The sequence below is a fragment of the Balaenoptera borealis genome (assembly GCF_965194805.1).
Source record: "Balaenoptera borealis genome assembly, contig: HAP1_SCAFFOLD_1245, whole genome shotgun sequence".
Taxonomy (NCBI): domain Eukaryota; kingdom Metazoa; phylum Chordata; class Mammalia; order Artiodactyla; family Balaenopteridae; genus Balaenoptera; species Balaenoptera borealis.
Genome location: NW_028122972.1, coordinates 26,942 through 40,091, shown reverse-complemented (window position 1 = coordinate 40,091; position 13,150 = coordinate 26,942). Strand labels below are relative to the sequence as shown.

General features: G+C 46.5%; 1 protein-coding gene across 1 annotated transcript in view; it reads left to right on the top strand.

Annotated features, from left to right (window-relative positions):
• The window catches only part of LOC309621943 (uncharacterized protein), a 59,227-nt gene that overhangs the window by 23,070 nt on the left and 23,007 nt on the right, over positions 1-13,150 (top strand). Inside the window, exon 4 of the mRNA XM_082409214.1 lies at positions 10,709-10,846. Within this exon, the coding sequence (XP_082265340.1) occupies positions 10,709-10,846 (138 nt within the window). The remainder of the gene's footprint in view (positions 1-10,708; positions 10,847-13,150) is intronic.

Sequence of the window (13,150 nt, the reverse complement as noted above, 5' to 3'; positions counted from 1 at the left end):
CTTCTGCCATTTCATCCTCGCTCCTGCTTCCTTTCCTAAATCCATACGTCTCTTTTGGCCTTCCTAGCCCTGGGCCAAGTTCCTTCCTCTTTGCTCAGTTTTTACCCCTTTCCTTCATTCTCCCATCCAACTTTCAGTCCTTCCTTTCTCACGCCCCAGTTAGCAGCATCTGAAAATTCGAAAGGTTTGTTACTCGTCTATTAATTGTATTCCATTTACTTATTCAGTTCTATACCTGTCTTACCTGTGTATGGAAGAACAGCTGGTAGCCAAGGTGGCACCAAGAATCCTAGCAGCTCTCACTTGACGTATCCGTAGTAGTCGGCAATTTCCATTTCGTTTTCCCTCTCGGTGAAAAATTGCAGCTTGCCCGAAGAGGTGTATCTGGCAGCATTCTCCCGTTGTTGTTGAGCCCGCCTCTTCATGGCCTCTCGCTCTGGCCTCTGCTCTTGTTCGATGGGCTTTGACATGACTGGCTCAGGCACGTTGGGTTCCCTCCATGGAACTCGTTGCTTGCTGAAGTCTTGGAGTAGAAAGTGGGTTTGGAGCTTGGGTGGGGACTGGCGCTTATTCACAGCAGGGGGAACAGGCTCCCGCTGGAGAGGAGCGCCAGATGAAGTTTTGGAGGGTGCAGGCCTAGGAGCAGCAGACTGAGGGACACGAGGCTGGGTATGGTTGGGCCAAGCCGGTTGGGTTGGGTTGGTCACAGTTGGCTGAGCTGGTTTGGCGGGGCCTGGCAAAGAGGCAGGAGCTGGCTGGGATGAATTGGCTGCAGCAGGTTGAGCTGAGTCAGTAGAACCAGGCTGGGCACGGTAAGCCCCAGCAGGCCGATGTGAGGCCAGAGACTGTGGCCTCCGAGGAGCGGGTCGAGCTTGAGGCTTGTCCCAGGCAGAAAAAGGCAGAGGTATCAACTTGACCTTCCCAGGAGGAGGCCGCTCATACTGGGCTGGAGACGGACACTCTGTTTCAGCACTGCTGTCTGGTTTCTGGGCTTGGACTTGCGTTTTCTCAGGACCCTTCCCCTCACGTGGGGTATGCCGCCATGGCTGGATAGCTGGGGGTGGCTGGGGGTCTTTGGGGTTGCTTGACTTTCCCAAGAGCCGACAGGAAGAGCGCCCAGTTTTCGTCTCATTCTTCTTCCCCAGCGCATGAAGAACCTTCACAGACTCCAGCATGCGCACGCCAAGGGAGGTTCGAGGCTTTTGAAAGCTCTGTTGGAGAAGCTCAGTTTGGTGTTCCTTTCGCTTCGTGTGGGGGATTGCTGGCTTCTCTTCTGCCTTGACTTTGTTCCCTGACTGCTTGTTCTCCTCAGCCTTGTTTCTCCCTCTGGTCCTTTTGGTCTTTTCCTGCCCGTGGCTCTTAGTTTTGCTGATCTTTCTGGATGCAGCTTTCTGAGGTTTGCCTTGAGAGTGCTTGGCCGTGTTCACAGGAGCCCTGTCACTGACTGCAGCGTGGCATATAACCACTTCTCCCCCTAACAGGCACTCTGGATTCTTTGGCTGGATTTTGGCCTTGGGAGCGCCACTGATAGGCTCAGAGGCTTTCTGTTTGTTCTTCCTGGGTTGATCAGAGGGAACCTTTATGACACTTGGCTTTTCCTGCACCTGATTCACCTTAATGGCTCTGGTGTCTTTAGCTTTGATCACGTTGGGACCTTGGGATTGATCAAGATCTTTCAAAGGATTAAAGAGCTGGGGAAGGTGAATATCCTCCGCCAGTGTAGTAATGTCTGCAAGACCACTGCTAGGTTCAATCCCATTTTCAAGTGTCCCTAGGTCCTGACGACTCCGGCTGTTCTCTCCCAGATCAGCATTTTCAGAACCAGGCTGCTCCTCTTGGCTGAGGGGATCGGTGCAGGCCAGCGGCTGGTGAATATCAGGGATTCCTAAAGGGAGTAGTGGAGGATCTTGGTTCTCTGTTGGGATCTGGTAGGCATCCAGAGGCTTTGAAAGCTTGGTTTTGATATCATCCACGTGCTTACTCTCTATTTGTCCCTGGCTTGGAGCTGGAGGCAGGGCCAGGAGACGCCTGGCACTCTGGACTGGAGCTGTCACTGAAATGTCCCCAAGTTCAGATGGTGGGTTACTCTCAAGTATGTGGCTGTTTCTGCTACTGCAGGACTTGGGGAGTTCTTGACTTTGTGTCACACAAAACGTCTGGCTTGGAGGTTGCAATCCCAGGGAATTTTTCATCACCAGGGGGGAGGTCTCCATCCCTACAAAGGGATCAAGGGAGAAGTCAGTCCCTGGTAAGTGAGATGCTCCCCCTAAACACCAACACAGCAGTCGTGTACCTTTCAAGGGGTTCAGGGGCAAGATGGGCAAGGCATTTCTACTAACTCTTCTTAAGGATCATGGACAGTGCCCTATGCTACGAGGTAAGCGGTGACTGTTGTAATTCTTACTGGTGAGCCTTTCCTGTCGCTGATTCTCGGCTCGCTTTGTATTTCATAGGACTGTTATAAGTCCAATACAAAATGAGTCTTATTTTTAAAAACCTGAAATGTTTTACAAAGCCTAGCATTCTCATATAGGGTCCTTTCCATTCTCCCCACTTTCCCGAGAGGCCAAGAACACGTCACACCATGAACTAGGAGAGGGGGTAGAGCCCTTGCTGATGAAATACATCAACAAAGACAGAGTCTTAGCCTGCTTGCTCTCTGGACAGGATCTCGGACCACAAGGTCTTCAATCCTGGTATAAATGAAGGAAGTGAGGACAGTTCAACTGGCACTCTCATAACAAGAGTTCTGAAACACCTTCCGAAGAGACTATAGCAGTAGATGAGGGAAGGGAGTGCTACAGTGTGGCAGTACAGGGGGAACGATCGGCTACAGCAGTGAAAAGTGTGGTACCGATTGGTGTGCTCTCGGGGTTCTTGTACATGTAGCATAGATGACCTCTACAGTGGCCCTCCCACCTTCCCACCTGCATTAGGTGTTCTTTTTTTTGTAATTTATGTTTATGTATTTATTTACTGTTTGAACTTATTTATTCTACGTATTTATTTTTTTGGCTGCACTGGGTCTCTCATTGCTGTGCACGGGCTTTCTCTAGTTGGCGGCTAGCGGGGGCTACTCTTGGTTGCGGTGTGCGGGCTTCTCATCGCGGTGGCTTCTCTTTGTTGCGGAGCATGGGCTGTAGGCACGTGGGCTTCGGTAGTTGAGGCTCACGGGCTCTAGAATGCAGGCTCCGTCGTTGTGGCACATGCGCTTAGTTGCTGCACGGCATGTGGGATCTTCGCAGACCAGGGCTCGAACCCGTGTCCCCCGCATTGCATTGGCAGGCGGATTCTTAACCACGGCGCCACCAGGGAAGCCCTAGGTGTTCTCATAGAGAGTCTAAAAACAGAGGGCACTGAGCGAAGGTAGTGGTTATTAAAGGCTCAGGATCTAAATTCTACCTGCCTCTACACCCCTTCCCAGCTGTCGATTTGACCCCATTTTTGAGTGCCGACCTCATTCTTCAACTTTCTCTGGCGTTTGTTATACTCACCTTGAAAACTTGTTTCTGTGATGCGTTGAGCAGACACAGGGTGGCAGACTGCAGAGGTGGAAGCTGGTGGTCGGATATTTGTGGGCTGAATCTCCTTCAGTCCCATTCCCATTTCTGGTTGCCCAGAGGCCCGACTTCCTGTGTATGACGCCGAGCCGTAGGATTGCGGGCAGGAGCCAAGTTCTCCATACAGTAAAGACCCCAGTGTGCCTTGGTTATAGTAATATACCTGGCTTCCTTCCTGGCAGGGAAGTGGCAGGCGGCTCTGCCCCTGATTTGGAATCTGAGATGGTGTTCCCTGAGCAAGGCTGGCAGAAAGCGATGGATGTAGAGGGACCATGTTCTTGGCGTCTGAAGTTTTATCATACTGGGCTGCCAGAAACATGGAGGAGGCAGCTGTGTGGCGGTCAGTGAGTGCCAGAGTAAAGTCTCCGAGTGAAGAAGAATTCTTTTCAGTGCTTGCTGTGATGTCCCACTCAAGAACACCTGGATAGGAAGCAGCTGAAGTGGAGATCTGGCTGTGGTCAGTAACTCCAGATAACATAGTCGTGCTAGAATGTTGGTAAAGGTAGGCACTACCCATGAGTGTCTGGAAAGGGGTACCAGTAGCCGATGCCGAACTGACGGCAGGGGCAGAGACTCTGGAGAAGTTGCAGACACTTCGTGTTAGGGAAGTTGCATTGCTCACCACAGGAGGAGAATGCTGCAGAGAATTTAGAGTTCCAAGTAGAGATGGATGTTGGAAATTTTCTGTAAGAACAAGAGGGTCATGAAAAACTCAGGGAGGTTGAGAAATTCTCACTACGTTTGAGGAACGGCATCATCTGAAGGTTCTTGCTATCAGGACACCTCTACTATCACTACTTCCTGAGAAACCCAAAATCAGACAGTTAATGATGGCTGTAAGGACTGAGCAGTTTTCCACTCTTCTCTATTAACTGCCTGTGCTCCCATCTTGGGCACAGACGGGCAGAAGAGCCAAGTGGTGTGGTTCAGAGATTGTTCTCTAGGCTGGAAGCAACCTTCTCCCTGCCCTGTCTTTCCCTTCAGCCTGCACTCGTATTGACTTCTATGCTATTTCCTAGACTGGAAGCATTTTAGAACTAGGAGGCCCTTAGAGAACTTCGATGTTCTCAGTCTCATTTCGTGAGTAAGGAAACTGAGGCTCAGAGAGGTCGGGTTGACTTGTTCAAGTTCTCTCATTATGTTAGTATCATTACCAGGTTTCAGAACCTAAGTATCCTGACTTCCTTGCCAGGACTCCACTCTGAGCATGATACTGCCAGAAAGCAGGAGAAATAGAACTTATAATATAGGCATTTTTTTTGTCCATTAGAAAACAGTACGGCTATTACCATTGTCGTCTTCAGTGTCTCCCTTTGCTTGTGCAGTTCCCACGCTATTACCTAGAGGTGACGTACAGCTCAGTCCAACTGGTGAATTGAAAGAGTCATTTTTGCCCTCTTCAAGCCCGGTTTCTCATCCTACCTCAAAATGATTACCCGAAAGTGGATTTCTTAAGTGCTTTTGGAAAGGGAAAAGTTATCTGATTACTTCAGATTCCTCACCTATAAAGTGGTTATAACACCACCACCAATAATAATAGCAGTAATAATTAATAGATGAATAAGCTGATCTATTGCGTATGATTTATATGGAGGAAGATACAATAAGTTCTAGAAAGACAAAGAAAAATCATGACAAGCATATTACGTTAACGAAAAAGAAATCCATAGATATTAATGAAAACTGGGGTATGTGGCAAGTATCGAAGCCTAATGAATTTACTAACAAATGGCATTCTGTACCATCCATGCAATATTATGAAAGTGAATTTTGCCCACTCTATTTTAGTGAATACTATTAACCAGAAGACACGATGGAGGTGATAGAGGTGAATGAATTCCTAGCCAATGCATACAGACAGAGAAGGTATGTCAGTACAAAATGCATAACAAGCAACAGAATGCAATAAATGTGCATGTATAGGTAGCCACAACACATATAGACAAGTATTTCAATGAAAACCGGTACGAAGCAGACAGCAAAATAATAAGTGTAAAAGAGTTTCATTATTGTGCTCCTTCATATTTTTACCCAGCAAGTAAGAGGTATTAAGCCTAGGAGAAATATATATTTCAATGAATATAGCTTATATAATAAGCAGAAAGGAAGCTTAAAATGTATCAGGAAGGTTTTTGGATTTATCCTAGAACTTAGATTAGAATCATCTTCAGCATCCAAGAAGATGGCATCCCAAAACCTCAAAAAACCATCATGCCTAGAATCCAATTAAAAAAGATTTTCAAATGTAAGAAAATCCACAGGACTCCACAATATGGTTTTCGATAAACGTGGATGTTTGTTTGTTTTGTTTCTTTGGCCGCGCCGCGTGGCCCTGGCCGTGAAAGCACCGAGTCCTAAGCACTGGACCGCCAGGGAATTCCCTAAGTGGGGGGGGGAATTAGAGATGTGGGGCTTGACTTTTTCTTCTTCTTCTTCGGTAGCTAAGCTCTACAAGCGAACGATGCTGTTGATCAATGTGCTCTCTGTGTTAGGAAGGAAATAACTGTAAAAATGAAAAGCAGCCTTGCCTTAGAACCTACATATCACACCAAGGAAAATAGTCCTTCTGATTCAATTTAGAAGATATCACTTAAAATGTTGAATTGGTGAAATGTCTACCTAGTTTAAAAATTAGAAAGAATAAAACACTGAAAAGCAGCCCCCTAGATAACCACTGTGGTTGCTTGTTTATAGGAGGCATCATTTCTAAAACGTATTTCTAAAATGTTTATATTCAAAACTGTCAAGTGGCCAACTGTATTCAGAGAGGCAATAAAAGAAAGAAAACGGAGTATGACTTTTCTGATAAGCTGCCTTTCCCGGTGATCCCCTGTTCTGGCCTTACTTTCCTTCTTAGTCTGTTAATGTAAGGGTTTGCTACCATCAACTTGGTTTTGCCCTGCTCTGAGCAGGTTTCCCTCTGTGCTGTTTCTGCTTTAATTGAAAATCTTTGGTTCCCATCAGCATTCCATTGCAAACTCCGTTTTTCTTGAGAGCTCCTCTATGCTTTCCCTCTTCATTCTTACATTTTCTCCCATCTCTTGGTGCCTGTTGGCCTGTGCTAATGAAAACCGTCCTAAACTTCCTTACGCTCGACTCTGTGCCTCCCTGTAGAGCCCAGTACTCTCCATCCTCTCTCCCTATTCTCTCTTTTCAACTAGTCGAAATCCTAGTGGAGGGAGACCATTAGAGATGAAACATCTTGGTATATATTGCTAGTTTTCTATGTCCCCTGGCTTTTCTGTGTTTCTGTTGAAACACTCTTGAGAAGTGTCTGATTTCGTTTTCTACATGGGTACCCTTTAAGGCTCAATACTGGAAAAGAAGGGGATCAGAGTGATCAACCCAATGTGGTATCCTAACGTAACAGTTAAGGAAAGCAACAGGCTTTGTGAGACAGCCAGTGATTTGTCCAAAGTCACACAGATAGTAAACGTCAAAGTCAAAAGTGAAATTAGGTCTCCAGACTTGTAGTTCAATACTTTCCCTCATTATTCCATGCTATTTTGAATCTCCTACTCAATTTAGGGGCAAAAGAAATCGAACGCAAAACTTTCCAAAGTTTCTTTTCTTACCTGACATGGTCAGAGAAGAGGAAGCATCCACTGCAGGTACAAGGGATGAGGAGACAACACTAGAGGATGTCTGAGTGGCTGCAGCTGAACGGCGCACGTGTCCAGTACAGAGGTCACTGGTTACTGGTCCAAACAGCTCCACGGAAACCCCAAGGCTCTACCAAGTGGTAGTAGGTTTGGGAGGAGAGTGATGTCACAAAGCAGGCAGTTGAAAGGTATGAGAGAGCCAATAGGGAGGTCCGATCCCCAACAGGAAGGCGGGCTTGGGTGAAGAGAGTGTAGGAGAGCTAAAACAACACCTGAGTTTCTGAGCTTTGGGGAGGAGGAAATCCTAGAAGACAGATTTACCTCCCCCAGGCTCTTCCATTAGGGAAATCATTGCCACATTTCTTACAGACGTTCATTAATACACTGAACTAAGAGTTACTTATATTCTACAGAGTATTCTATTTTATGTATCATATACTTAGAGCTATATAGATCTTCTTTAATTAATAATCCTTAGGAAGGAAAGAGCCATCTAGTTTGAACTATTACAGTTGTTCTGAAATCAGATGTGTCTAATGAGTGAACTGATAGCAGCTTTTAAGGAGCCAAAGTAGGGATTAAGAAGCTCTCTTTGTAACTTGGTTCAAGAGTAGGGTGAAGTTTCTTGAGTGTACCTTGTGGAGAATGTTGTGGTCCAAGGCTCTTCTCTTTTAGTTTCTTCTCCTTGACTCCTACCTTCCTTGGGCTGGGCTAGGCTGGGGGCCAGGTTGGACTTGCGACTTAACGTTTCTCTTCCGCTTTCTCTTTTTTTTTTTTCTTCCATTATGGGCATTGCTTCGAGGACAAGCCTTGATCTTGCATTGGACGTTACTTCCTGTCAACTTCCAGCAGCAGGAGTCTTCTTTTCAGTGCTTGATGCTTCACGAAATAGACTCTGCCCGTTGGCAGCAAATACCAGAGAGCTAGGAGACAGAGCTGGTTGCAGACCTTTCCTCTTCCAGCCTTTGGTTGCAATTGTTTGGCCCATAATTTGCTAGCTCTAGTTCCTTGGGCCACACAGGTATCCTGCCATCTCCAGCTCTTGTTATATGTGAGAGACATTCTGAACACTGTCCCTTTTTCTTTGCACAGAAGTATATACAGTGTGGCAGTTACTGTAATCTCCTCCGCCTTGCAAACAGCCACTCTAGAATCTTGGACCTCTAGGACTCTCTGTCTTGCATGCTTGGGGGCAAGGCCAAGCAAAATGAAGAGGAGAATAATTAGAGAAAGAGGAGGACGTTGGTGGAGAATTGGGAGCAGGTAAGGTGAAAGGGCACAGGAGAAAAGAGATGCATGTAGACTTTTTGGTTTCTGTGGGAAACAGGTTGACACACTTGGGCCTCATTTGGTATTAACAGAACAGAGAGTTAAAGATCTAAGTAGCTAGATAGTGTGCAGCAACTGCCATGAAGTCTGTACACTGAAGAGAACAGTCTCACATCTAGTTTTCATTTTGTTTTATGTCATAGTACCTTATTTATAGCATTCACTGGTGTGTTTGTAGAATACAGATGTTTTCAAATGCTCTGGTTTTGTCTACATGGTTATCTCCTTGTCCTGTTTGTAAGGAATCCAACATTGTAAGACATATTGCATGTTTTTCTCTTGACGATTGTTGACCTTGAAGCGTCATGAACTAACTTGAGCTGTTGGATTCTGTGGAGAAACGTTCAAAAGGGTCTGTGACAAAGGCACTGTGGTGAGTCGCATTATGCACCCGAGCGTAAGGAGCAAGATATCTGCCACCAGCCCAGCTTGGCCTGGATTGCCTCTGTTTTAGTTCCCCTGGTTAGTGCTTTTCTCCCTAACCACTCTTGTGACTGTGATAATGTGAGTAAGGGCGGAGTTGCTAATGATCTATGTGTGAGGTAAGCTGGTTTGAGGGAGGAAATCTATGGACCTAGTCATTTTCCTTGGTGGTAAGCTTTCAGGGGTGCAGAGATGGATCTTCCTGGGGCCTTTTCTGGTCCCAGGAAGATATCGCATAGATGGGACCTCCCAAGACACACATTGAATCTTTAGGCCTGTTTTTCCTATTATGAGGTACGAGTTTCTTCACTGATGGGGATGATGCTTATCTGAGAAGAAATTGTGAAAGGTGGTGTAGTGTAGAGGTGTGGCTTAAGCTTTTAAGTTTTCCTCCAGGTTTTTCCCCTAAGCTTCCTACTTCGGACGGCCTACTTACATGATACTAGTAGGTGATGTCCGGCTAACAACTTCCTAAATACCTGCAAGCCAGATCAGTGTCTCTTTTCTCTGTATTCCCATGGAAATCAAGAGTCCCGCCGAATTTTCCATCGAAACAGTTGATTTGTGTTGTCTCTAGGAATTCTAAAGGGCGTACCGTTGCTTCCTAACCGGTGTCATTTGGGAGATCCGCCTCTGTACGTTCAAATGATTAATTTTGAGACTTTGCTCATGTGTGCAGTAAACCCTTGAATTCCCTAAGACCTTCCTTTCCTCCATCTCCTACCCCATTAAGCCCGCTTCAGTTCATCTCCTGAATTTCTTTGGAATCTGTCAGCCAGCTCTTCCTCAACTTCCTAATACTGAACTTGCCTGTCTGTTGCGATTAGGTCCTAACTAGTGTCCATATATCTTGTTTCCTTCCAATCCACTCTTCACACAAGAAACCTTCAAAGCAAGTTGGAACGTTGCTCATAAACATCGCTCACAAACATTGTTTTGAGAATAGAAAACACACTGTTGGCCTTTAAGACTCTGCGTGGTCTAGAATCCTCTCTGCTTCTCTAGCCCCATCTTGTGCCACTTTTGCCCTCACTTTCTATGCTTCAGATACACTGAATTAACCTTAGTTCTCACTCATCTGACAGAAGTCAGTTCAGATACTATTTTTCACTGTGATTCCTAGCATTAAGGAATTTGATTATCAGGTTTTGTATGAGGACTATTTCATCAGGGGTACAGAAGTTCTGGCCATCTCTGGTTTTGGATATCCCTTATTTGTTGAGACCTTTGCGTTGTTTGGTTGCCTTTTGTCTGTTTTCCAGATGGGAAAACAGGAACAAGGGAAGTATAGGTTATTACTAGGTGGGGTTGAACAAGTGGAGCAGCAAACTGCAAAGCAGAAAGAAGAGGGACGTACTATAGAGGGATATGACTTCCATTCTCAAGGCGCCTGCATCCTGTGCAGGGAGACAGCCTAACATAAAATGTGCCTAACAACAAATATATTGACTTCTTACTAAAAATCTCCAGTTCATAGAACCGAGGGGTTTGTACCTTCTCCTTTAAAAGTGATAGTCCTGGGACTTCCCCGGTGGTCCCGTGGTGAAGACTCTGCGCTTCCAATGCAGCAGGCGTGGGTTCAATCCCTGGTTGGGGAGCTAAGATCCCACATGCTGCGCAGCCAAAGAAATTTTTTTCGAACGTTATACTCCTGTATTGTTGGCTTTAGTGGTTTAGATTTTGTTGTACTGTTAAGAAGATTTCAGTTTATTTACCGGGAACAAACAACACATAATGTAAAAATAGTTTCCCAGAAACGATTTCCATCATTCTCTTCCTCCCTTTCTCCCGCAGACTGGTGTTTCACCTTGACAAGTTCTCTGTCATTCCATAGGAAAGCTGTCTGGCTTGGAGGTTGCAATCCCAGGGAATTTTTCATCAGCGGGGAAGTCTCCATCACTACAGAGGAATCAAGGGAGAAGTCAGTCCCTGGTAAGTGAGATGCTCCCCCTAAACACCAACACAGCAGTCGTGTACCTTTCAAGGGGTTCAGGGGCAAGATGGGCAAGGCATTTCTACTAACTCTTCTTAAGGATCACGGACAGTGCCCTATGCTACGAGGTAAGCGGTGACTGCTGTAGTTCTTACTGGTGATCCTTTCCTGTCACTGATTCTCGGCCTTCTTTGTATTTCATAGGACTGTTGTCAGTCCAATACAAAATGAGTCTTATTTTTAAAAACCTGAAATGTTTTACAGAGCCTAGCATTCTCATATAGGGTCCTTTCCATTCTCCCCACTTTCCCGAGAGGCCAAGAACACTTCACACCATGAACTAGGAGAGGGGGTAGAGCCCTTTCTGATGAAATACATCAACAAAGACAGAGCCTTAGCCTGCTTGCTCTCTGGACAGGATCTCGGACCACAAGGTCTTCAATCCTGGTATAAATGAAGGAAGTGAGGACAGTTCAACTGGCACTCTGATAACAAGAGTTCGGAAACACCTTCCAAAGAGACTATAGCAGTAGATGAGGGAAGGGAGTGCTACAGTGTGGCAGTACAGGGGGAACGATCGGCTACAGCAGTGAAAAGTGTGGTACCGATTGGTGTGCTCTCGGGGTTCTTGTACATGTAGCATAGATGACCTCTACGGTGGCCCTCCCACCTTCCCACCTGCATTAGGTGTTCTTTTTTTTTGTAATTTATGTTTATGTATTTATTTACTGTTTGAACTTATTTATTCTACGTATTTATTTTTTTGGCTGCACTGGGTCTCTCATTGCTGTGCACGGGCTTTCTCTAGTTGGCGGCTAGCGGGGGCTACTCTCGGTTGCGGTGTGCGGGCATCTCATCGCGGTGGCTTCTCTTGTTGCGGAGCATGGGCTGTAGGCACGTGGGCTTCGGTAGTTGAGGCTCACGGGCTCTAGAATGCAGGCTCCGTCGTTGTGGCACATGCGCTTAGTTGCTGCACGGCATGTGGGATCTTCGCAGACCAGGGCTCGAACCCGTGTCCCCCGCATTGCATTGGCAGGCGGATTCTTAACCACGGCGCCACCAGGGAAGCCCTAGGTGTTCTCATAGAGAGTCTAAAAACAGAGGGCACTGAGCGAAGGTAGTGGTTATTAAAGGCTCAGGATCTAAATTCTACCTGCCTCTACACCCCTTCCCAGCTGTCGATTTGACCCCATTTTTGAGTGCCGACCTCATTCTTCAACTTTCTCTGGCGTTTGTTATACTCACCTTGAAAACTTGTTTCTGTGATGCGTTGAGCAGACACAGGGTGGCAGACTGCAGAGGTGGAAGCTGGTGGTCGGATATTTGTGGGCTGAATCTCCTTCGGTCCCATTCCCATTTCTGGTTGCCCAGAGGCCCGACTTCCTGTGTATGACGCCGAGCCGTAGGATTGCGGGCAGGAGCCAAGTTCTCCATACAGTAAAGACCCCAGTGTGCCTTGGTTACAGTAATATACCTGGCTTCCTTCCTGGCAGGGAAGTGACAGGCGGCTATGCCCCTGCTTTGTTCGTGGGCCTCCTGATCCAGCAGTTCCCTTGGCTCTGCCCCTGTCGTCAGCTGCCCCTAGGATAACTCTGAGCCCTAGCCACTTCTCTGGTAGATTTCCCTATTCCCCCACTACAGTCACACCTGAATAAGGCAACTCAGACCTTTCAGAGATGTGTCCTGAACCTCTTGTTTTCTGAAATACCTATCTGGTGGTTGTGAGACTTAAGGCCAGCGTCCCCGAGAGACTTTTTCTATTTCTCCTAGTAAACCTAGACTCATCTTCTGTCACCTTCAACTCTACTCCAATTGTGTTCTTTCAACCCAGACCTCTGACCCTGCTTTTTACTTCTGCCGTTTCATCCTCGCTCCTGCTTCCTTTCCTAAATCCATACGTCTCTTTTGGCCTTCCTAGCCCTGGGCCAAGTTCCTTCCTCTTTGCTCAGTTTTTACCCCTTTCCTTCATTCTCCCATCCAACTTTCAGTCCTTCCTTTCTCACGCCCCAGTTAGCAGCATCTGAAAATTCGAAAGGTTTGTTACTCGTCTATTAATTGTATTCCATTTACTTATTCAGTTCTATACCTGTCTTACCTGTGTATGGAAGAACAGCTGGTAGCCAAGGTGGCACCAAGAATCCTAGCAGCTCTCACTTGACGTATCCGTAGTAGTCGGCAATTTCCATTTCGTTTTCCCTCTCGGTGAAAAATTGCAGCTTGCCCGAAGAGGTGTATCTGGCAGCATTCTCCCGTTGTTGTTGAGCCCGCCTCTTCATGGCCTCTCGCTCTGGCCTCTGCTCTTG